Source organism: Arvicola amphibius, chromosome 7 (genome assembly GCF_903992535.2).
Source record: "Arvicola amphibius chromosome 7, mArvAmp1.2, whole genome shotgun sequence".
Classification (NCBI taxonomy): Eukaryota; Metazoa; Chordata; class Mammalia; order Rodentia; family Cricetidae; genus Arvicola; species Arvicola amphibius.
Window position 1 is genome coordinate 11,253,142 of NC_052053.1, and position 25,609 is coordinate 11,278,750.

Consider the following 25,609-nt stretch of genomic DNA (forward strand, 5'->3'; position numbering starts at 1 on the left):
TGGTGGTGGGAGGAGGGAGGAGGGACTTCTACAAGGTCGCTGTGACCACTGTGCAAGCTGCAGTTCTGACCGACACGTGCGTGAAGGCCGCTATCAGGCGACTGTGTTTTCAGACCTTCCTTTATAACATCCTGACTTTATTTGCTTTTTATTTTATTTTATTTATCTTTGGCCATTGGGGCTGACACAATGATTCCTTTTTTATTCTGACAACGTTTCCATTTCTTTCTCAATTGGAGCACTGATGAACTATTTCAATTTCTGGGAAGTCAAACCATGAGGACAGCCATGTTCGGGTGGATGTTTCTGGACTTCTGGCAGTTCACCGTCTGGGTTTTTAACTCTGTGGCGGTGCAGAAGCATCCTGCATTAGTATCTCCTGTGCATTGACTGCTGGTCCCCTGGGTGTGACACTGTACAGTGGCCCTGAGCCTCTGACATCTCTGAATGGTGAGGGGAAACAGGGATGAGCTTCAGCAGATTGAGTTGCCACACTAGGATGCTTAGTGGGTTGCATGTATTAGTGGGTCACATGTATTAGTGAGTTGCATGTATTAGTGGGTCGCATGTATTAGTGGGTTGCATGTATTAGTGGATCGCATGTATTAGTGGGTCACATGTATTAGTGGGTCACATATATTAGTGGGTTACATGTATTTGAAGCCCTTACAGCTCTTTCATTAAAGTCTATTTTCTAACTGATACAGGAAACATGAATGCATACATAGTAGCGATGTGTTCATATCTCTATGTGCCATGTAATATTTGTCATGTTAAACATGTCTCTCCTCCTAAGCCAGGTGTGGTGGTGCACGCCTTTGATCCCAGCACTCAGGAGGCAGAGGCAGGTGGATCTTTGAGTTCGAGGCCAGCCTGGTCTACAGAGTGAGTTCCAGGACAACCAAGGCTACACAGAGAGACCCTGTCTCAAAAAACAAAACTACAAAATAACAACAACCATAAAAAGATACTCCCACCCCCCAAAAAATCTCTCCTCAAACATTATCATTTCTTTATGGGAAAACTCTCAAATCCTTCCTCTACTTTTTGAGACACACAGTATGTACCTGTTATCTGAAGCCATACATTGTTGCTTTTACATAACTGTAACTTACTATATGCCTACAGAATTTTCACCTTCCAGTGAGTTTATGAGGAGGTAACCATGTTGTAAAAAGAAACATCTGTAATTACTTTGCATTTTCATATAAATTTTCATATATAAGGGCCAGGATCAGATAATTCTAAGCAGTTTTTGTTTTTGTTTTTGTTTTCATCTGCATTAGTATCCAATAGACCCTTTGAAGGGGACAGATCTGTGCCGAATGGGATGGTTTCATACGGTGAATCCCAGAAGAGCCACTCACTATTGGACCAACAGAGGTCCCCGTTTCCTGTCTTCACAGAGCAGCTGAGTGGGCCTCTCTCAGGCAGCACCACCCCCCAGGCCTGGCCCATGTGAAGTCAGAGGGATCCAAGGGGCATCTCGGGTCACTGAGCTACTCCTGCAGAGATTAGAGAGCTGACGTCAGGCCCCAAGTACAGAGCTGTAGCTACCCTTGTCCCCGGGGATTCCAGGGACGTTTTCTGTGTCCTTATGGCTCTGTCTTGCAAGAGCAGGCATCTGGAGTAACCCTGGCTACAGAGGAGGCTGGAGAAGAACCCAGACAGCCATTGTCTCCACTCTAGAAATAACGGTATAGGCCTTATTTGAGCTCCAACCCATCAGCAGGCCACCAGAAGATATGTGTGTTTAGCCATATGTCAGTAGCAGCTCCCAGTATATGTGCAGAAAGTATACATGGCAGGGTGTAGAAGGGGACTTTCCAACAGCTCCCCCTGGGCTGTAAGAAACCACTCTCTATGTTTTGTATGGGTTTTCCCCTGGAGACATTTGTTCTGGAAGTTGGTGACCCAACTGGAAAATTTTCAGCTTAATGAAATTACTGAAAGCAAGACAGGGCTTTCAGAGGGCACATGCATGGTCTTTCCATATACAAAGAGCATTTTTTTCCTACAAAGAAATAAGGGCAGCAATAGTCTAACCTGGAGCTACGAGTTCCCCAGTCTCTTTTCGTGTGTTTTTCAAGTTCTGTGATGTGTCAAGTATTGTTCCAAGTAGCCGGAGAGACAGCCCTAGACAAGACAGAGCCTCTGCCCTCAGTGGCAGCCACCACTGCAGAGGGGAAAGCAGATCATGTCCAAACAATGCCTGCTCTGAGTGAAGTGGACAGCCAAGGGAGGGACATCCTTAGGAGAGAACTCAGCAGGCTCGGAAGAGGAAGAACACAGAGCCGTGATGCTGGAAGGGTGCAGGAGAAGCAGGGCTGGCTGCAGAGGGCTGGAAGGGGAGGGTGACTTCCCACCCCACCCCCACAGCCTCAGACGTAGAAGCAGGGGAGGGTGGGTCAACGAGACATAGAGGGGAGGGGAGGGAGGGCCCTCGCAGCCTCACACATAGAAGGCACTTAGATTTCACTTGCTGTAAATGAAAGGACCCTAAGGTTTTTGAGCCCATGGATTTCTTTGGAGTTTCCAAACTATAACTGTGTACCATAGCATCTCTCTGAGGCTGGGGATTCATCATCAATACTGAGATTATTAAGGTTACGACTCCAGAAAGGAAAAGACAAAGATTTTTGATGCTATTGGCCACATGCTCAAGAATGCCCAGCCAATGCCCTGATTTTAAAAATGCCTCCTAACACAATAAACTCTACTTGGGGATTTATAGCTATAACCCAGAGTTGGGTCTAGGTGAGCTAAGACTGTCCCAGGAATGATGTGGATGAGTGTGTGTTGATGGTCCTTGGCAGAGATCAAGACAGTGAGATGCTGGGCCCTACCCCTCAGGCCTGTGCCTTCTGTGTTAGCTAAACGTCTCCTCAGCCTCTTGCCTGTTTCTTCTTGCTTCTTGGGGTGTTTGTTTGTTAGGATTTTTATTTAAATTCTTTTATTGCCACTGTTGCTGAAGTCTCAGACCTAGGGGCTTTACTCCCTTCCTAGGAAGAGCTACCTAGATTCTCAACTATTATGGAGAAGAACTCAGTGTGCTGTTTTATCCAAAAGCCAAGAGATCAGCTTGAGACAGGTGAACTAACTTTTCCTTAACTCATCAGGGCAGGTTGCTAACCAATGGAGCAACCCCCTTCCCCACCCTACACACACACACACACACACACACACACACACACTCACAAACACACACACCACACAGCCTCTAGTGGGTGAAGAAGGGAATGAGCCACAGGCCTTTTTCCTTTTCGTTTGCTTGTTTTTCTTAACTTCACTTTATGGAAACATTTCAGATGCTGGAGAGTAGACAGACAGTGGCAGTCACAAAGCGATGGTGTGTGTTCCTCTCTCTGTTTTAAGAACCATCATCTCAGGACCACTTTGGTCTCATTTGAACCCAGATCCACTTAACCTCATCTCCTTATTACTTTGACACTAATCCAGACAAAGCATTTCATTCACAAATATTTTAGTGTGAATCTCTAAAGTTTAAGGGTTCTTTGTAAACTATAACAATTGCAATAGTGTCTAATCTAAAATCAGGGCTGTTTTCATATCATTAAGTAGCCAATCAATATTCAAATCCAACTACTTTGTGTTCCTTAGGGTTTCTTTGTCTTTTATTGTTGGAAGCCCACATATTGCTTTTAATCTCTGTGCCCTTTAAGCCTCAGGATTCCCTCCAGCTCTTTTTGAATTAGCTTCCTTCTTAAACCCACTACCCTCACCCATGGTTATAATGTGCTTCAGTGCAGCCAGTCCCAGCTCCGTGTTATGGAAGACCTCTCACTGAACCTCCTTGATTCAGAAGTAGTTCATCTCTGAGCCTGACACTGCACCAGGGAGCAGCAGTGGAGCAGGCTGCTGGTTACCCCTGGAGTCAGGGTAGAGTTAGCCCGACAGGAGCCGTGATCTGTCCCCAAGTCTGAACTCCTTACTCTAGTTATAAAGGGAGAGAGGATGCTGAACAGTTCAAGAGTAATGGGCAGGGCCTGGAGAGACAGCTCAGCGTTAAGAGCACTGGCTGTTCTTCCAGAGGACCTGGGTTCAGTTCCTAGCACCCACATGGCAGCTCACAACTGTCTGTAACTCCAGTTTGAGGGAATCTGACACCCTCATACAGACATACATGCAGGCAAAACACTAATGCACATTTAAAAAAAAGGGGGAGGGGTCTGGAGAGATGGCTCAGTGGTTAAGAGCATTGCCTGTTCTTCCAAAGGTCCTGAGTTCAATTCCCAGCAACCACATGGTGGCTCCCAACCATCTGTAATGAGGTCTGGTGCCCTTTTCTGGCCTGCAGGCATCACACAGTATATTATTTAGTATACATTAGTATTATTTAGTATACATTGTATACTAAATAAATAAATAAATACTTTTTTAAAAAAAGAGTAACAAAATGAAAGTTTACCCCAGACACAGTTTCAAAAAGACCCCAGTTGGCCCTGTTTTAAAGCTGCCAGATCCAAACTCCTCATAGGATAATCAGCTTCTTGAATCCCAAAACAAAGGTGAAAGCAGCTGTCCCCTTTCTTGGAGAAGTAACAGACGGGCTTTGCAGAGACAGCAAGGAATCAATTTCTAGCACATTCCAGACGTGTCTCCTGATCCAGCTTTGCCTCTGCCACTGCTTTATGGGAGTCAGATTAGTAAGGAGCATTGGAGTTTTCTACCTTGCAGGGCTTTAGATTTGGTTCTCACCCACTGAGCTGCAGATCACAAGCAAAAGGCAGGGGGCTTTGTTTACAAAGCTCTGGTTTCCTCTACTAGTTACCAGGGCTTCTCTTTTCTGTCTCATCCTGTAGGGTATCCCAACATTCTAAGTATTTTCTGTTGTGTACTATGATTGAACAAGTCAATCATGGATTAATAGGAGACATCATAACTAGCATACACTCCAAAGATTACCACCTTCTATCCCGGGAGAGACAGTAGCAGCCTTTCCCCAACCTTAGACCATCTAATTGCAAATATAAGGGTCACATTCAGAACTCACAGCTAGCACCAGTCACTTACAATGCCTGCCCTGGCTTACTCAAAGTATAACGTAAACAAACCTGGCTAAATGGGCCAGTGTGCAAGCACAGCTCACCCCTCAGAGAAGGGCATCGTACTTGCTTTTCGCCACCCCAATTCCCTGCTGCGTTTAGCTTAATGCCCAGTGTGTCCAAAGGACAGATGCAGTAGGTCCCACCCCTACACCCTCACAGGTGACCCCCACAGGTCACGCCCAGTCTCCTCCCGTCTCCTTGGGCAGATTACATAGTAGGCCATCAGCGAAAAGAAATCTGTCCAGCTAAGTGTGTGCCAGAGTCTGGGCCGCTGGGCACCACAGTGCTGTCCATGCTTGGTGCAGATATCTATATAGGCAGTGGGCTGAGAATTGCCTCGACCTGAGAGGAGAGGAGGAGGAGGCTCTCCAGAGACGAAGGAAAGGGCAAGGGATGTAGGGGGACCCGTAACCCCCAGGCTGCTAAGGCACAGCAGGCAAAGGGCTGTCTAGCAAGCCCTTGTTTTGAAAATAAAACAAGAGGCTTGGCTACGTTTCCACAACACAGTGGAAATTGCAAATTTTTCCTCAAGGGATTAGGCCAGTTCATATCTACGGGGCATGGATTACTCAGAATATGGCTTTGGATTTTTTTTTTCTCAGATCAGTTCTGAGTGATCAGCCCTTCATCTAACTCTGCTGATAACTATTCGGGCAAAGGAATATGTTTCCTTTCTTATTTCTGTTCCTTTAAGTCGGGAGACTTTCATATTTAACATTTTGGGGGAGAGCAGTATTAGGAATTGAACCCCAGGTCCTTTTGCAAGTCAGACCAATCTCCTCTGAATAACATGCATCCCCACGTGGATTCCTCTTCAGTAGATGCACACGTCTAGCCTGGCAGTGTCTCTGGTATGGAAGGGTCATTTCTGGCATAGAGGGAGGCACTTTGGGATTGAGGGGATGCAGGATTCGAAACAGCCTCGCACTGACAGGGTGCACACACTACACTTGGGGGGTGGTCGTGGAAACACAACATGACAGACCCGAATTATTAAAAGCGGAATGTTTTATGCCTGTCATTGTGGCAGTGGCTTCATAGGTCTTGATTCGGGGTGACACGGGGTTGGCGGTTATAACTCTTTACTGCTTTTCTAAGATTGGCTAGACCTTTGCTGTTGTTTCTTAGTTTTCTGTCTGGCGTTGGCTTTTCATTTCCGTAAATGAATATCGAGAGTCGATTAACATGGAAGGTTCTGTGGTAAACACCCCCTTCACAGTGTTCCCCAGCAAAGCTGAGAGCTCATCTTAGGCGCTTGTTATTTATTGTTTCAGGAGGAACCGCGGCTACTAAGTTCTGTTTTCATTTGCTTTCTGTTGTCGTGATAAAACACCGGCCAAAAATAGCTTGCGGGGAAGAGGGCTTAGTTCAACTCACAGGTTATAATGAGCTCATCATTAAGGGAAGCCAGGGCAGGAGCTCAAACAGGAACCTGGAGGCAGGAACTGAAGCAGAGATCATGGAGAACACTGCTTACTGGCTAGCTCAGCCTGCTTTCTTATACAGCCTAGGCCTGCCTGCTCAGGGATGGTACTACCTGCATGCAGTTGAGTGAGCTCTGCTATCTCGCGTAGCGGTTATGAAAATTCCGGAAGACATGGTCACAGGCCGTTCTCATCAAGGTGGTTCTTCAGTGAAGCTTCCCTCTTCCCAGGTGACTCTGGGCTTATGTCAAGTTGACAGCTGAAGCTATCTGTGGCATGCAAAAGAACGTGGTGTCATGGTGGAATTAACAAGATACTCAAATCCACTATTTATTGAGCACCTGCCAGGCCCTGGAAACTGTATTAGATGCTGAGGAGAGAGCAGAAAACCAGACAGACAGGCTCCCGGCTCTCACTGGAGCTTGGGTTGTGGTGAGGAGAGCTATACAGACAGATACAATATCAAGTGATGACGTACACTCTGCAAAGAAAAGGAGCAAGCCGGGTGGTGGCGGCAGCGCAAGTGGATCTCTGTAAGTTCGAGGCCAGCCTGGTCTACAGAGTGAGTTCCAGGTCAGCTAGAGTTATTACACAGAGAAACCCTCTTCTGGAGACACAGAGAGAAGCAAGAGCGCACAGAGATGGGACCTGGGCATTTTTACTGACATCTAAACAATGAGAAGGACCCAGGAGAGGAAGGCCCATGTGAGAGGACTCTGAAGTATAAAGCCCCAAGATGCAAATGAACCTGGTACAGTTAAGGAACAGAAAGGGCTGGGGGGAGTGGTAGTAAATTAGCAAGAGGGTTTGAGCCGGGCTGTGAGCACACCTGAAATTCCAGCACCATGTGGGTTGAGGGCAGAGACAAGATTACAGCAAATTCAGAGCCAGCCTGATGACGACAGCTAGCAAAGGCAGATCTTATGGACCTTGGTGGTCTGGCCTAAAGCAAGGTGTTTGTGCATGAATGAGAAGCCGTTGGGGCGGGGTTAAGCAGAGGAGTATTATCTGGTTCACATCCTGTCTTACATAATACACACCTTAAGTATAGCCAGCGTAGACTGCATTCACAGATCCCTTTAAAGACGAAATAGACCCAGATGCTATCTATGTAGCTCTTCCCTGGAGTTCTTGGGAGCTCCCGCCTTCTAAGTGACATGCAGCCTCTGATTAGCTTTCACTAATGAGTAGGATAACCATGAAAAGTGTGCGTGCCGAATAGACTCTCTCTCTCCCCCTGCCCTGTGTGTGTGTGTGTGTGTGTGTTGGGGTACCGAATACAGTGAACTTTCAAAATATCTCCATAACTACGTGGACAAATCATCTCACCGCCCATGTTCTTGTTTTAGACCCAGCTATAGTTAGACTTCCTCAAAGATTTCACTCAAGCATTGAAGTTTTGAGTTGATAGCGTTTTCTGTTGCCCCAAGGGTTTCCAGATGAGGTGGATGCTGGCTGCAAGCCTCTGCCTCTTTCTGGCCTTGTGCCTAATATCCCTGTTTGAACACCGCTTGCTTTAGGTGAGAAGGAGGTCCTGCAGACCTTCAGAGAGCTCCAGGCTAAGGAAAGGACCTTAGTCGTTGACTCTTCGATGTCCACCTCGAGGAATTGTGCCCATGGCCTAACATCGTGTGCTGCTTATTTGATTCAGCTCAGATCTCAGGGCATCTGAATTTACTGCCTTTCAGACTGAGAGCTCACCTGCCCAGCGCTCCTCAATATGGGGGTTTCTGGTGCTGAGGTGGAGCTATCCCAAGCCCCGGAGGAAATTTAACATTCCCTGGTCCCACTGCATCTTCCAGGCCTCTCTTCCCACCAGACTCCACTGAAACTGCCCCTGTGATTTTTGTTTTTTTTTTACCAGGCACCCACCAGGGGATGGCAGGTCACTTGCCGTCTTTGGACACACCCACATGCAGGGTTCACAATGACATTTCTGAAACATGCCACTGTTTGTTCATCCTTGCGACTGAAGCGCTTTCTCAGCCATGTGGTGTGTGCTGCAGAAACGAATACGAGCTGCTCAGATGTGCCAAGAGAAATGTCTGAATATTTTATGCTACTCAGTACACCACCCAATGGCTGTGAATATCAAGCCGTCCCCTCTGGCCACCCACCTCAGAAGAAATCTAAATCCCTCATCTGCTCTCAGTTTCTGGGTCCTTTTGTCAGATATCTTCCTGAAGAGTTGATTGTTGCCCCGTGAGTATGGAGAAGGGAAACAGAGCTTTGGGGTCCAGGAAGCTGTAGGCCAGCAGCTTGCCCCGCCTGTCTTTTATCCCGACTTAGACCCTAGTGGCATTTCCAGGCTTGCTTGCTGTGATGCACCCAACCTGCACGCCTCACCTGCAGCCTGGCTTTCTCCCCACACACTTGAACGTTCCGCAAATGAGGAAGGCTCACTTAGACTAATTCCCAGTCGAGGGCTTTTATTTCTTGAGTGACTCTTCTCAATATTGCTAGATGAAAATAGTCAGAATTGAGAGTTGTGCTTTCAAATCGAATTCTTTTGAAGGAATCTCAAGTTCCAGGAGCAATTATTTTTGTAGTGGTGTCATCGAGGGGAAAAAGAGCTGTTAACTGGGAGAGAGGTACAGAGACCCACTTACCGCATCAAGTAGTTACATTCTATCCTGGAGGAAGAAGAAACTTTTTAATTTGGGTTTTTTTTTTCTTTGCCTCTTAAGTAAAAGCAATCTAGTTTCTTTTTCTATAGCAAAGGAGGAAGGAACAAACGAGAAATTAATCAGGCAGGAAGTGAATACCACAGAAGCCTGCCTGCCTGACTCAGTGTGTCACCCTGAACAGGAGGCCAGAGCTTGTCCAAAATGGCTGCCCAGCAACAACCCCTCGCTTGTGTTAGAAGATGATGCCATTCTGAGGAACAGTTTTCTGTTCTGGTTCATGTCTTGCTTGCTCTCTCTGCCTGAGTCCCTGGTCATGCCTTCCTTTTTAACGGTAAGAAAATATTTGTGTTCAAACTAAATTTCTTTCCTTATCAGCAAAGGGAAGAACTAAACGGTGTTTAATGGGCCATAGTATGTTGAGATAAAGAAGTTTAATTGTTCTGTAGAAAACCATGTGATTTATTCCTGCCACCTGCTGTGGTGACTGTGACTGCCTTGTAACTTGTTCTGAGCCAAGGTGGAGGTGATATTCTTTGTAGACTTTTTTCTGACCATTGGACAAATTTGGGTCCTCATTAAATTCTTTCCCATTTTCCCCTGAAATGGGGGCTTGCGTCAGCTAACATATCTCTGCCGTGTGCAGTCCCGTCAGGCCCATAGAGCGGCCGCAGAGTCTTCAGTTCGACCAGGCCAGAGGATTTTCCAAAGCATGAGTAGTCCCTGTCGGTTTCAAAGCGAGGCACGGAGCTCTGCTTGCTGAGGCTGATGCTGTCGGGCTGCTGCAGGTGTGTGGTGGTCCAGGCTCAGGCAGCTGGTTAGGAAGAGTTTACTTGGTCTTTTAGAGTAATCCAATCCACACCAGAACAGATTCAGGACCATTTGTCATGATTACTTTTAATATGGTTAATATTAAATTATGTTCACTGTCGAATGTAACTCTGAATGTCAAAGCTGTGCACACAGAGACCCATGGCGCAGAGGTAAGGCAATGTTTTCCATCAAGATGAATTCTCCAGGCTGTGTTTGGAAAAGCAATTTATGTTCCTGTTTCCCTCGTGGAAATAGAGACTGACACTTTTAAAACTAAGGAGGGCGAATACAACTTTAGTCAATGGGCGCAGTGTTTTTGCAAGTTTTAATATGTAGTTGTTGTGCAGAGATGGAGAAGTAAATGAATTCTAGTTCAGAAAGGAGAGGGCTACAGGCAGACTGACTGGGAGAGTGGGGGCTGGGGGTGGGTGGGGGAGGAGCTAGGGAAGGTTTATGGCCTTGGTTCACCAGAGTGGGTCTTACCCTGTCTTGGGGCCTCTCAGCGTTCCCTTAGCCTCATGGCATTTTGTCGATTCTGATCTAGTCAGACTCTTTTTTTTTTTATAGGTCTAAAGAGATTAAGTGATTTGTCTGAAACCACAGGCAGCTTTTTTGGTGCTTTTCTGCAAGGTTTGTCTGTGGGTGCTCGTGCACAGCTCTGCAGTGCCTCCATTTAAATTGTAGAGGGGAACACAATTGTGGAAGGACTGTGGAGAAGCCTGTTCCTGAGGCCAGCAGCAGTTTCCCTCTAGAGAGGAAGTCAAATGCTAGCTCTGGCCTGTAATCCAGAACCCCCAGACCCGGGCAAGCTACTACGGTCCAGACATCGTTTGTGTTAGAAGTTTCTCTAAACCTCTGTTGGAAGGGTAAAGTTTCTCTTTAAATTCAGATACATTTATTCCTTAAGGGTTGCTTCTGGTTTGTTTTTTTTTTTTCTTATCAGGTTTTTTTATGCCTATGTCTCATATTGGAAAGTACATTTACTTTGGACTGCCATAAATATGTCTGTACTTTCTGACCTTAAGGTTTAGAAAGTAAAACTGAAACAAAAACTAGAATAAGAAATGCCTCAATAAGGATATTTTTCTGGGAAATATAAAATATGCTGTTTTTATTTGCTTTTATTTGTGTATGTGTTCCTGTGTGTGCTCATGGATGTCTTTGTGAGTTTATGTGCATCATGTGTGTGCAGGTGTCTGCTGAGGGAAGAGAGTGTAAGATCCCCCAGAACTGGGGTTACAAGCAGCCGTGATATGGGTGCTGGGAACTGAACTCAGGTCCCGTGGAAGAGCAGAAAGACCTCTTAGCCACCGAGCCACCTCTCCAGCCCCCTAAGATGGCCTTATGCATGGGTCCTTTTTGATCCAGTGGTGGTGTGGGTGTGCACATGGGCGTGCACGGCGAGCCAAGCTTTCACACTCACTCATCACTTAGTGTGTGATTTGTCCTTTACTTTTTCTTTTTTAAAATTATTATTTTCTAACTTTAACAAATGGCTAATGCTTATTAAGCCCTGCCTCATTTAAGTCATAACTAACCCTAGCTAAGTAGACACCATTCCGTCCGCCCACAATGGAAGCTGGACTCAGGCAGGCCAGCTAACTACTGAGTATAGAGAACATTTTCTGAATACCAAGAGCATTTTTCACCTGCACAGCCAGGAGCTCACATGATGAGTTGTTCAATTGGTTTCCAGGTCTTTCTCTAGTCCTGAGAATCAGGGGTTACAACATGTTTTGTTTTAATTATCATAGAAACATTAAATACGCTTCAAATTATTAATCACAAGTAAAATATTTTTCTTTTTAAGTATTTTGACCTTTTTAGAAATAAATCTGGTGGCGTTTCAGCGCATGTTACAAGGCTATACTTGAGATGGGATGAAATAAATGCATTGGGTATGTTGACCTGAGTGGTGTGTGTGTGCATGCACATGTGTGTGTGCACATGTGAGCGTGTCTGTGTGTGTGTGTGTGTGTGTGTGTGTGTGTGTGTGTGCACTGCAGGTTGAAGGCAGAGATTAATCCTTTTGGGAATACTAAATATGGGGCTAAGGATTTAGGGAAACTTCAGCTTAAAGAAGGGACTAGTAAAGGAAGGGAGATAGTAGGAAGGAAATTGGTCTCACTGCTACTCATAAAATAAAGGATTCCTGGCCCTTAAGCTAAGCCAGAGAGCTGAGTCACAGCTAACCTTCGTGGTCTTCCTTCTAGTAGGGCCTGGGATGCTATAGCTTCTGTTCATTTTTGATGATGTAAGATAGTGGGTTAAGATGTACTCTTCACGGTCGCCTCTGTTTCTCCTGTGGTCACTATTGAAGTGACCTGTGAGTCTGTATCCCAGGTCAGTCTCCGTGCGCTCCATGTTGTGCTGGAGAGTGCTTTCGAAGCCACTTGCCCACAGGTGCCCTTCTACCACCTCCAGCCTCAGCCTAACCACCTCTTCATCTAGAACTCTGACTGAAGTGTCTGGGTTAGCTTTGAGCCTTCTGAGTGCCCTAGGCACAACCTGACACCGTGAGAAAGAAAACAGCCCTGGAAGTCACTGAAGCTGTTGTTTCAAATGAGCAACTGAGCGAAGAACAAGTGCATTTTGGGACATGGAGGATTCTGGGTGTGGCCTGTGTGGGTTCCACACACTGGACACAACTGGGGACAAACCACCACTGCCTGGACACTGGGTTTGGCTGTTGGCCTTCTGTGTTCCGCTTGTCTCTCATGTTTGGACTTCCTCCTTACCCTGAGCAGGGACCTGAGCAGGGGAGCTGAAGTAACTAACAGTAAAAGCAACAAGCCTTTCTGCTAGGGTCTCCAAAATGGCCATAGAGGATGCCTGGAGGGGTGGGGGTGAGAGCAAATGTTGCCTAGCAACTGGTGTCATAAAATAGAAACTACAGGCAACTGCACCTGTGAAAAAATTGTGTTAAAGAAACAGGATGGCTGTGGTTTGCTGTGAGCATCAGTGTTCCCGGAAGTTGAAGAGCAAAGCCCAATTCAACTTAATTAGTTTAATGGTTTTTAGTCTTAAAGACATCCAACTCGGTTTGCATTGCAGAGTCTCTAAAGAATAAAATCAAGAAGAATTTTTCCAGTCGGAATATCAAAACTCCAAGCTTTTGAAAAAAAAAAGTATGATTTTTAGCAGCAATTTCATATTACTAAATAAGTTTATGTGCCGTTGAGTAGATCCTCAGCTTCTGGGATGAATGCCCTTGCATTTATTTATTTTTATGGTCGTAATAACAATGTGAATGTAAGAACTTTGACTTATTTAAACATTATTGAGTTATATGTATTCTAAAACTTCTTATATCAATATCTTGTTCAAATGTGTGTGTGTATGTGAGAGAGAGAGAGAGAGAGAGAGAAACACATTTCCCCAGCCTGAGAGAGGTGTGGATAGGTGCCCAAGCATACATACATACATACACACACATATACATACATACATACATACATACATACGTACATACATACATTTATAAGCTAGGAGGATGTACATCAACATAAGAACAATTTCTGGGTGTTCTTTACCCCAGCTCCCTTTTAATCTAAAAGTTAATTATTACTGGATGCTTTTTTTTCTGAGGACAAATAACTCTTGGTGTATTTCTGTGTTGCCTGTTATTTTCCACGTTCAGGGGGAGAAAATAACAAAACGAAGTTGGAAGGGAGCCAGGAGTACGCAAGCAATCATGAAAATAAATTAAGGGCGCTATATATAGACTGTTGTTGGACTTGAATGGAAATTATGGAAAGAATATAAAAATACCGAGGGCAAGAGAGCAGTTGGCCCTTTGGGTCTGTCGCGTGGTTTCTTTGATACCCTCCCCCATCCTCCCACACACAGGGCACACAAAGCACCCAACTATTTGAGCCCTTTGGTGGAAAAAGGCTACTTTCCTCTCTTCCGTTTTGTGCAGCATAGCGTTTAGGGGCCACTTCTGACAATGTTTACAGAGCAAGGTGCTCTGAGTTTTCAAACAGCCCACAGCAGTTTAAACAAAAGCAAAAACAAAGAAAAAAACTAAAATATAACTGGATAAAGCCACTTCCGGTCTGCTCAAATGGAACCCCGTCCCCACCCCCAGGCTTAGAAAGCCCCTTCTGAGGTCTTCCCGGTGGGTTTATTGGAAATCCTCTCTTCGGATTACTCAGTGGTATGGGTCTCATAGAGTCAACTACAAATTGAATTCTGAATTAGTTTTAGGCGAAGAAGCAGCTTATTTAAATGACTAGCAAATTCTCTCAGTCCCCAAAATTGGTCATCTCATGTTCAGGGATAATTCTGTCTTCCTAGCCTGTTAAAGAAGGTGCCAGCTTCCTGGGGCAAAGGGTGGTTGAGCCTCTAGAACAGGGAGTGGGCTAGCAATTCTTCATCACCAGCCCTGCACTTGGGTCCCAGCTGTGAGATACCCAAGTGCTCTAGGATCAGGGTGTGACGTCTAATGGAGTATTGAGCCATAGCGTTGTACTTTTAAAATAGTCCCTTTGCTTTGGTCACCCAAGTTCCCAAGCTCCTGATTCCGTCTGTGGACCCCGTGGGTGTGACGATCCAGGCAGGAATGTCTGGTCTGTTAGGGTCTGTGCCCTGGTGCCAGGATCTTCCAGGAAGGCCCACTCTGACTGATGTAGGCTACTCTGGAGAGCCCTAGTTTTCAAGGCTTCGGGGTTTTAATTACTCCAGGAAGTCCCAGGCAGTCATAAAAACAAGTCCCAGCAGTTAACAGCTAGCAAGCCCCTCTGAGAGGCGCAACCTTCGAAGCCTCATAGAACACTAGGTGTACTGTGAGCCATTCCAAACCAATGCTTACGCGATCCCTGCACCTTCCCTGCATGTATGTAGTGAGAACCTTACTTTATATGACTGGGGAGACCTGGTGGAGTCCTTAGCCTAGTAAGAAGACCGCCAAGGTGTGGGCCTGGCAGTGAGCCCAGTGTGGGGAGACTCAAAATTGGTGTTCCCTGATCCACGTGGTGAGTGATGGGCCAAGACTGGCGTCTGGGATTCCTGGAATTTTAAAAACGCTTCCCCAGCCGGGCGGTGGTGGCGCACGCCTTTAATCCCAGCACTCGGGAGGCAGAGGCAGGCGGATCTTTGTGAGTTCGAGACCAGCCTGGTCTACAAGAGCTAGTTCCAGGACAGGCTCCAAAGCCACAGAGAAACCCTGTCTCGAAAAACCAAAAAAATAAATAAATAAATAAATAAAATAAAATAAAATAAAATAAAATAAAAACGCTTCCCCTAAGGCTCTGCCTGGAAGGGTCCAGACTGTGTTTAGAAGCTACTCAGCTCAAGGGTGCGAGGCAGCCTTTTGCGCTGGGTGAGCGCGGGGATAGTTCATCTGGAGTGGCAGGGATGTCCCTAATCTAGGACATCTTCAAAGGATTCCAGCCTACGTAACAAGCAAGCTTCACCAAAAACTGCTTAAAATGACAGGTGAGCAGGGCGGTGTCGCCTAGTGGGAGAGCAGGGAGCAGGGCAGTGTAGCCCAGTTGGAGATCAAGGAGCAGGGCAATGTTGCCCAATGGAAGAGCAGGGAGCGGGGCAGTGTAGCCCAGTGGAAGAGCAGAGAGTAGGGCGGAGTAGCCCAATGGGAGAGCAGAGACTAGAGGGACGTGATTCTAGTGAACAAACTTGAATTTGTTTTCACGGATTTTCCGTGAGAGACTCAAGTTTTTCTAGTTCTTGGAATTCCTGGTTATAGGATGAGTGCAGCTGAGCTAGCTTGCAGTGTTGTTGAAGGTTAGTAACCGAGTAAATAACCCGGAAAATACACTCGCCGCCACGCCCCCCAGGGTGGGGGTGGGGGGCCTCACTGTGTAGACCAGACTCACTGTGTAGGCTTCAAACCAGCCGTAGTTCTCCTGCTTCTGCCGCCTAAGTACTTGGATTGCAGGGGTGCCCCACCACGCTGGGCTAAGTTCCATTCCATAGTTCCAAGGGAATGAGTCCCAGATGTCTTCGCTCCTGTTTCGAAGCAGGTGTGAGGAATCTCGCAACACTGTTCACAGGAAGCAAGCTGTCCTACAGTATTTTAATGGAGGGCTTGTTTTAAGGCGTAAATTTTCCACATCAACTTTTTAGTGGTTGAGAGCTAAATTAATATTTAAGCTCCAAGAAATTGTTTTCTGCTGTTGGGAGAGGTCATTGAGAATAAAGGCAAATGGTTCCTGTGTTTAGAATTTGGGCATGTGTTGTCTAGGTGGCTAGTGTCCTAGGCTGCTTACTGGCTTAAAGCTCAAACTGTGTAATAAAGATTCTTAAATCTTAATGCTTTTGACTCATCTAGGACTTTTTGGTTTTTATATTTCAAGACAGGGTTTCTCTGTTTAGCCCTGCCTGTCCTGGAACTCACTCTGTAGACCAGGCTGACCTCACACTCACAGAGATCCACCTGCCTCTGCCTCCCGAGTGCTGGGATTAAAGGTGTGCACCACCACCCGGCAGCCATCTAGGGATCTTACTAAAACACTGGCCCTGAATCGAGGGGAACTGGAAGGTGGGAGAGCGAGGAAGAGGAGGTACTACTTGAAATGTGTGTGACCAGACTGGGACTCATTCCCAGTAGATTCCAGAAAAAATCTTACTGCTCCTGCAGGCACAGGCTCACAGCCACCTCCCTGTACTGCTGTGGCCCACAGTGTGTGCGGGACAGAATTGTGCAGCATTGGTACTGGGTATGACTCTCGGTTGCCCGGCATCCCCTTTCAAACATCTGCTCCCACCAGTCCTACCTGAGCAATGAGGGAGGGTCTGGTCCCATCCCCTTCTCAAAGGTGGCCTGTGTCGCTGCCATAGAAGAGTGGGGAGGTTCGGACAGACATTATCGGATGATCTGACACACCGATGGGTTTTGTTTTCACAGATTTATCCACAAGACTGCTGAAATTTTAACTGTCCAAGATGCCTGTCCCTCCCCCGCCAGCACCGCCACCGCCTCCAACATTTGCTCTCGTAAGTCTCTTTCTCTGCTCACTTTCTCTTGGGGGAGAGGGGGGTGAAGCTTCTTAGAAAAGGTCTTGCTCCATAGTCCAGGCTGGTCTGCAGCTCCTGTCTTCACCTCCCAAGACCCAGGGTCATTTATGGAGTATGCTAACACAGTGGCTTTCTCCCTTCGCTCTGTGTGTAAAGATGACCAAACAAAGTCAAACCCTCGCGTGGAGTTGTGTCGGAAGCACACTGGCATTCTGGCATAGGCCTGCTATAGAAGGTTTTGCCAGGGCCCCGTCATTACTGAAGTTGAGACCGCTCGAAGCCAGACAACACAAAGGGTGTGTTTGATCGAGGTCTCCTGGGATGCAGGCTGGGAGCCCGGAGTGCGGATTGTTAGATTTCCTCTACCAGGTCCATCAAGGCAAATGTGATGGCTTAGAATAAGGCTTTTCAGGACGGCTCTGAAGCAGTACACAGTGTCTTCCATAGAAATGAGCTCGATGCCTAGCTAGTCACTCCTAGGTTGGCTGATCCTGAGTGGGGTCTCTCTGCGATGTGCCCTATGTCTTCCAGGCTCACCCCTTTCTTCTTCTCTGCCTTCTCCCCTTCTTCACTCTCTGTTCTGGACTGGTGTTATCCCCACCACCACCACCTTTCCCACACTCTCATACCCCACTTAAACCCGTCCTTGTATCTAGATGGTTACTTCCCGAAGGAATGTCGTCACCAGACTCTTGGCCCTTTGATGAGCCTGTCCTCATTCAGTGCGTCCTCTTTCAGGAAGACTCCAGGATACACTTCATCCCAAAGCCCCCTCTTTCATGTGAGCCTTTGCTGCTTGGGAGCCACACACTGATGACCGATCCCTTTATTTTTTATATGGGGAGGGAAACTGAGGTTTGGGGAAAAAAGTCCCTTGCCCCAGGTTCCTATGAGACACATTTATATAATTATTCTGAGACTCCAGCCCACTAACAATTGGTCCCCCAGTTTCCTGAGAGAGTCGCTTAGGGCACAAGGACAGAAATTGTGTTTAAGCATTTAGAAATATTTATATTTGATGGAAGTTCACTTTATTCTAAGGTAGGATTTGTGTATCCTTTTAACCAATTTGTTTTTATCATAATTTATTTTTCTTTTTATAAGGATGTCAGCCCATGAAATTTTAAGCAGCCCTTGTATGGATTACTTAGAAAACACTCTTAGCTGGCTAATATGGCAGGATTAGTTTATCCGTATTTCTCCCAAAATGTGAGTTGCCTATCATTATTAATTGGCACATGGGTTAAGTTTTAGAATTTTAATGCTGATACATTTATTTTAATATGTGCTCTAAAAATTTATGATTGGCACATCAAAGCCAGGGCTGATTTAAAAGCCAGTGATTTAATTTAAAAGAAAGTGTTCATTAAAAAACAGTACAGAAAAAATATAGTGAGTGAATTTAATGAAAATATTAAATAAATAGCACAGTTTGCATGAGGAGAATTTTAAAATCATGAATGTTAGACCTAAAGGATTAAAGTTCGAAGCCAGGTGTGGGTGGCTCACCTGTCATCCGAGCTCCAGAGACTGAGGCGGGAGATTGAATAGACGCCAGTCAGGGATACCAACACAGAACTTAAAACAAGATCCAGGAGAAAGGAGGAGGTGGATTGGTGGCCATAGGGGATCCTGACAGATGCGTCTCTGTGGTTTACCTTTCAGGCCAATACCGAGAAGCCCACCTTGAATAAGTCAGAGCAGGCTGGGAGGAATGCTCTTCTCTCTGACATCAGCAAAGGGAAGAAACTCAAGAAGACAGTCACCAATGACAGAAGTGCGCCCATATTGGACAGTAAGTAAAAACTCCTTCCCACAGCCCTAAGTGGTTTACAGCCTAACGGTTGACTTAACGCCGCGTCTCACCAAGCCTTCCTTCCCCCTCCCCAGCCCCTTCATATTAACAACAGCTGCAAAGCTAGCAAAAGACAAGTCTGTGTTAGTCACTGTAGCCACAGCTTTGGCCTGAGCCCCCTTTAATGCTCCAGGAAGCCAGCATAATAATTCTTTGTCCAAGAAACACACAGCAGCGATTCTCTGAATTATTCATAGCGCTTTCTGGAGATTAACCCGTTGCTCCTGGCCTCACAGATGACCTGGCCTTCAAATCAGGATTCAGGGCACAACTTCCAACCTTAATGTCTTCATTTGTAAAGCAGAGATGATACCTGGCTACCACATGAGTCTCTTGTGAGCTTCAAATGAGATAAGGCTTGTACAGTTCTCTGTTGTCTGCAAAGTACAACTGTAGAGAAAGACGTGGTTACCGGGAGGGTGGAGAGAGGAAGTGAGATCACAGCTTTGCTTATCTGTGCATCTGAGCCCAAGAAGCCTTCTGCAGTCAAACAGGGTCGATATAAGCAAGCAAGTTCGCACGATGTAAGCCTCCTCATTGGTGTTTATGATCGAGTGAAAACCAGTCCTGAATGGATTCAGGTCTCAACGCTGTCCTTAAAATACCACCAGGATTTGTCGTAGCCTCAGATCTCATTTAGACTCGAGGAAACGGACTGACCTGGCCGTCACCAAGTGCAGCTTTGCAGACAGGTGAATAAGGATGCAGGCTTTGGGAGGGTTAGTGGTCGGTAGGGCATCACAGGGGAAGGGACCTAACTGGTCGAGGAGGAAGTGGGTGGAAGGGGAGTCAGAAGAGAGAGAGAGGAAAATGGCAATGAGGAAGGTGAAGGCTTTGAGCAGGGCTGTGTTGTAAGGCACTGTGAGACTACACAGGGCTCAGAAAGGCACTGTGGGTTTCCAGCACTTGACTAAGATGCACGCCCCACAGTGTTTCTTTCTGGGAGCCCAACACAGTTCTATCTGGGAAGCTCTGGCCAACAGCCATCTATCTAGGACAGATGACATCCGCTCTCTCCTCTAAGAGTCTGGAGCCCTGAAGAGTAGATGTGAGTTTCTCGTCTCCTCTGAAGGAAACTGGACAGTCTGGGCCTATTCCTGACCCCTAACAGAAGCTCTTCCTGGTCTTCAAGGTCCGTGTCTTCCAGGGTACAGGACAAAGGTTCGCTTTCCCCCCTCCAGCTCAGTGAGTGGTTCTGAGCGGTGTACGTCTGACAGCAGAAGCTATATCCCAATGTATGCCTTCGTTGTCCCTGCACGTAACTGAATACCTATACTGCTCTCCAGGCTCTTCGCAAATAGCAAAATTCATCCATGGCTTTGTATTCATTTGCATGCCAAACCTCCCTGGGCGCTATCTCAAAGTGCTTATGCACGAGAGCTTTTAAGTCACCCCTGTCCTGCTGCTTATACTAAATGGCCTGGAGCCAGCCAGCGATTCTCAGTTTCACTTTTTCCCTGTCAGTCCACTTTCTGTTACTGTAACAAATGCCTGATACCAAGGACATTAGAAGGAAAAGAAACTGATTGAACTTAGACTTTAGAGGTTTGAGAGTACGATATTGGCCTTCGCGTAGCTCTGATGAGGACCTCGTGGGGACGGTGTTATTACAGCGATGGCAGAAGTACAGGCATAAGGCAGACCATGTAGCAAGACAGAAAACCAGGAAGGGGAACAGCCAGTCTTGCTGTTTTATAATAAACCCTTTCAGAACGAGCTAGAGTCCTATGAAACCATATTAGTTCCTTCTGAGCCCCGCCCCACACCCACAATGGCCTAGTTATTTCCCATCAGCCCCTATTTCCTGAAAGTCACACTGCCTCTCTTATGAACACACTGAGGACTAGGTTTCTCACACGTGAGCCTTGAGCGATATATGTATAAATGGTACCCAAACCATAGAAGTTCCCTATATGAATGATGGGCGGAGCTCAGGTAGACAAAGACTGGATGTGTCTTATAGTACAACACACTTTCAATTTACAATACCATGTAAAACTATCCTGTGTGTATGTGTGACGTATTATTCAGCAATGAATAATACTTGAATGGCAAGGACAATGTTATGGTATTGGTAGTTAAAGTTAGTAAAATTTTAAACTTCATTCTAAAACAAACACTCTAGAAATTGTTGCTGTCATTGGGTTTAGCCTGCTAGGTAAAGTAGTCCTTGCCAGTTCATTATTGGATTATGCCTTTAGCAGAGGAAAGATGGAGAGCTAATGACTAACTTAGAAAAGCACATGAATGAATAAAGTCTCAGAAAGTCAATAAAGAGACTTGAAGCATTTTCTAAAGGTAAGGCTAGGGTAATGAAGTCACATGCTGAGCTAGCTCCAGATAGTTCGTCTGTGAGTGCCGGGATTGCAGGTGTGCTTCATGCTGCTCAGCTCATTCTAAAATCCTGAAGAAAGGAATTTCCTAAGAAAGCGTGAATTTACCAAACTTTACTCAGGAAGCCTGCATAAACAATGAAATAGATTTAAACTGCCTAAGATTATTTTCTCTCTGAAGAAATTATGGAATCAAGTGGTTTTTATGAGTGAGAAACGGCTAACTCAAATTCTGCGAGAGTCGTTCCCTAGTGGGAAGCCACAGGGAGCTCTCTAGTAGGTGCGGTGAAACTGTTGTCATGCTGATAGCAACATGTAGCAAAGACCTGCCCACACCAGAAGTCTGCAGGCTGGTGGTTTCCCGCAGTGATCCTGTTTCCCAGAGGCTCTGTGGCAATGTCTCCAGATATTCTTGTGAATACTCTGTTTCCTTTCCCTGTTTTCATTTTGTCGTGGGGATGGAAGTCATAGCCAAGAGCATGTTAGGTAAGCACTCTCCCACTGAGTTACCTGCTAACCCTGTATGACATTCTTAGCCCTCCACCAGGGTACAACGGGAGGCTTCTCCTGGGGAGAGGTCAGAGACCATGTGAATGTTCTATCAGGCACAGGACAGCCACCCAAACGGTCGACACAGGAGTTCCAGAAATAAAAAACTGGCACGCACCACTTACCATGAATAAGAAAACACTAAGCAAAAAAAAAAAAAAAAAAAGAAAGAAAGAAAGAAAAGAAAAAAAACTAGTAAGAATAATTCATCAAGACCAAAGATAATCCCATTTTTTGGTACTAGATTTAAAATCTGTTCTTCATATCAAATAATAAAAACCATATAATCAACTCAGTAAATGCTAAATAGGTATTAGAGAAGATTCTATATTCTAAGTCTTTAAACCCAATCTAGAAGGAACCTTTTAGTCAGTAAATATTTAAAACAAACAACAACAAAAAAAAACCTCTGGAAACCTAATAGTTAATATTTAGCTTCAGACCAGGGGTGGTCTCATTAAAATCAGAGCATGGTTACCATAGCAACATTGATAATCCACATTGTTTAGGAGGTTCAGCCATCAAAGTAATTATTTACGTAAAACAGAAAGAAGGGACGCAGCTCTTAGAAAGGGGGAGACCGTTATTATTTGAAGACTGTGTCTACTAGAAAATGAAGGTCATCCATTTTTTTGTAATTTTTAATTAAAATATATAGCAGAGTAGCTAAATCAAATGAAATTTCTTGGTGCCCATAATAACTAAGTAGGAAATAATAGGAAAATGCCCTTTTTAAAATTTTTAGGCATATGTGCACACGTGTGCGTGTGCACTGTACGTCTTTGGAGGAACTCGACTAAGAAGCCTGTGTAACCCATCTATATCATACAAACTGCAAACCTTTAGCCCAGCGTGACGGTGCATGCCTTGATCCCACCACTCAAAAGGCAGAGGCAGGTGGATGTTTGTGAGATCCAGCAGTTTACGTTAGCAAGTTCAGAACAGCTACACGGTGAGACTCTGTCTCAACACACACACACACACACACTCACACAATTGCAACCCCACCAATCTAAAGACATAAATAAATAGCAAATTTTGCTTTGTTTCCAAGTGTAAAATGTAAATATTGCCTATGTGTGGGTTACTGCGAAGGAATGTATAGGTCTCAGCCGTGTGATGCTTCTGCCAGACAAGGTACAGGTGGGGGAAATAGGGCACTTGGTGGTAGTTAACCTCAAACACACACATACATACATAAGTTACTAAAAAATTGAATTTTTAAAAAGCATATGTCAAGCCGGGCGGTGGTGGCGCACGCCTTTAATCCCAGCACTCGGGAGGCAGAGGCAGGCGGATCTCTGTGAGTTCGAGGCCAGCCTGGTCTACAAGTGCTAGGTCCAGGACAGGCTCTAAAAAAGCTGCAGAGAAACCCTGTCTTGAAAAACCAAAAAAAAAAAAAAAAAAAGAAAAAAAAAAGCATATGTCTCTCAGAGATATAAAATGAATGTGCCAGAATTTTTTATTTAGCTCATTAATTAACCGTCTGTCATCAGCTCAAAGGAGCTGCAGAGTGCCATGCGTGCAGGCACAATGAATGAGGGAGCTTGCGGCCTGAGTGGGTGAGCAGCTGCAGTCAGCCCAGTGCGGCGATTCGTGTTTCTGTAGACCAATCTAATCAGCACTGCTCTAGTTATGACTCTGTGGTGTAGGAAACAACCCGGAAGCCGGACAGGGTGGACAGGTCGCCTCCTCCTCCTCCTCTTCTTCTTCCTGTTTGCTTGTTTCCTATTTCAAAAGTCTTTCACTGTTTTTTTGCAAATAAATACAAAATAAAACAAAATCTTATTAGTTTGCAAAGAATTTTAAATTGTTGAAGCTTACACTTGGGCTCTATATTAAAAGAAATGCTTAACTCGGGAGGCAGAGGCAGGCGGATCTCTGAGTTCGAGGCCAGCCTGGTCTACAAGAGCTAGTTCCAGGACAGGCTCTAGAAACTACAGGGAAACCCTGTCTCGAAAAAAACCAAAAAAAAAAAAAAAAAAAAAAAAAAAAAAGAAATGCTTAAATCAGCCTGAAGGCCATTGGTTAAATAGGTAGTTAGACAAATAGTGCATTCATGTTCTGAAATACCATGCAGCCCTTTCCTTTTTTCCTACTTTTCTCTTTTTTTAATTATGTTTTATTTTTTTTTATTTTTCGAGACAGGGTTTCTCTGTGTAATAGTTCTGGCTGTCCTGGAACTTGCTTTGTAGACCAGACTGGCCTTGAACTCACTAAGATCCACCTGCCTCTGCCTCTCAAATGCTGGGATTAAAGGCGTATGCCACTATTACCTGGCAATTTTCACTTTTATAAACGTATTTTTGGTGAGATTTTGTGTGTGTGTGTGTGTGTGTGTGTGTGTGTGTGGCTGTGAGGTTGTGTGCATGTGTGGCTGTGTAGTGTGTACATGTGTGTGTGTGTGTCTGTGGAGTGTGTGCACAGGCAGGCAGGTGATGCAGCGCTCCTATGGAAGTCAGAGAGGACAGCTCTGTCGTCTCCTGTCTTGTCCTGACATGGGTGGATCAAACTCAGGTCATGTTCTCCTTTCACCATGTGGGTCCCAAGGATTGAACTCAGACTGTCAGGCTTGGGTACCATGTACCATTTCCCACAGACCCACCTCACTGTCCCAGAGTTGATAATTTTTAAGGAAAACATAAAGATGAAAAAAAATGCTGAGAAAAATACATGGCAGTAATGGACATTCCAAGGAAACATTAGCTATTTTGTGTTTTCTCTTTGTTTAGTGACTTTTCTTGTATTCTCCCATTTGATTTCTTATCATCCTATTGTTTCTGCTGTTTTGTTTTATATTCCCGTTTTGTTTGTTTGTTTTAAGACAGTCTGTGTAGCCCAGGCTAGCCTGGTCCTCACTATATAAACTAATCCGGCCTAGAACTCAATTTCTCTTGCCTTGGCCTCCAAGCACAAGATTACACAGTGTGTATCACGATGTGTTTTCTTTTGTTTAGCTTCCCCCTCCTCTTCCCTTAAGAGTCTCGTTGAAGATTATTTTACTTGCTAAATGTTGGGCTGTAAAGCAAGTAGATACTAACTAATATGATACCCAATGAGCCTCACCACCAGCTCTGTTTCTTCTACCTCTGGACGCAATCCCTTCTGTTCTGGGGGTAAGGCAGCCCCTGAAGATCCCTTAGCTGAGTAAGAAGCCATCCCTCGGCTACCGGCGTCAGTCTGCTGCTTCCTCGCTGTGCTAGGCTGTCCTGAAGCTAGGACTGCTAGATACCCCTGCGTTTTCTCATGTGTATTTTCTTCTTCTGCAGAACCAAAAGGAGGCGGTGCCAGCGGTGGCGGTGGCTATGGTGGAGGCGGTGGAGGTGGCAGTGGTGGTGGAGGAGGCGGCGGTGGTGGCGGTGGAAATTTTGGAGGGGGTGGACCCCCCGGACTGGGAGGACTATTCCAGGCTGGAATGCCGAAGCTGAGGTCCACCGCCAACAGGGATAATGGTATCTAGAATTCTTTCTCTGATGCTCAGAACCAGGGGCGATATGGCAGTTCGGAGGCTTGGAAGACCTGCCTGAGGCTCTGCCCTTTAAAAAAATTATATTGTTTAAGATGTCACCCTGTTTTATGTGGGACTCTGCCCGGCTTCTCCCCTCCATCAGTCAGGACCAGGCAGTCCTGTTGTGAAATATTTGGACAGAATCCCCAGGGTAGCCCATCCTCTGTGCTTTTCTAAAGGGTGAGCTGGAGCCGGGAGACGGGAGAAGGGAAAGTGGGGGGTGGGACCAGGAACCTGGGAGTGCAGCTTTCTCTATCAGATAGCCTATCAGGCTGTCTGGAATAACAAACACATCTTCAAACACACCAAGGAGAATATCCTCGAAAATATAACCACAGGCCCCACTAAGTAGCAGCAGGTGTTTTCATGGCAGACATGGGGTGTTACAAGCCAGTGCTCTGAGGACAGATAAGGCGTCCCTTATCTGAAATCCTGAAACATCGCATTCTTAACACA

General features: G+C 45.7%; 1 protein-coding gene across 5 annotated transcripts in view; it reads left to right on the forward strand.

The window, feature by feature from the left end:
* The window catches only part of Wipf1 (WAS/WASL interacting protein family member 1), a 105,801-nt gene that overhangs the window by 69,815 nt on the left and 10,377 nt on the right, over nucleotides 1–25,609 (forward strand). For 3 of the 5 annotated variants that reach the window (XM_038337910.1, XM_038337909.1, XM_038337912.1), the window contains exons 2-4: nucleotides 16,799–16,887; nucleotides 18,574–18,703; nucleotides 24,915–25,097. In XM_038337910.1, coding sequence (XP_038193838.1) covers nucleotides 16,837–16,887; nucleotides 18,574–18,703; nucleotides 24,915–25,097 — 364 coding nt within the window. In that variant the 5' untranslated portion in view covers nucleotides 16,799–16,836. Of the gene's footprint in view, nucleotides 1–9,300; nucleotides 9,452–10,719; nucleotides 10,797–16,798; nucleotides 16,888–18,573; nucleotides 18,704–24,914; nucleotides 25,098–25,609 lie in introns of those variants that run through there. The other 2 variants (XM_038337911.1, XM_038337913.1) reach the window with 2 other exon arrangements.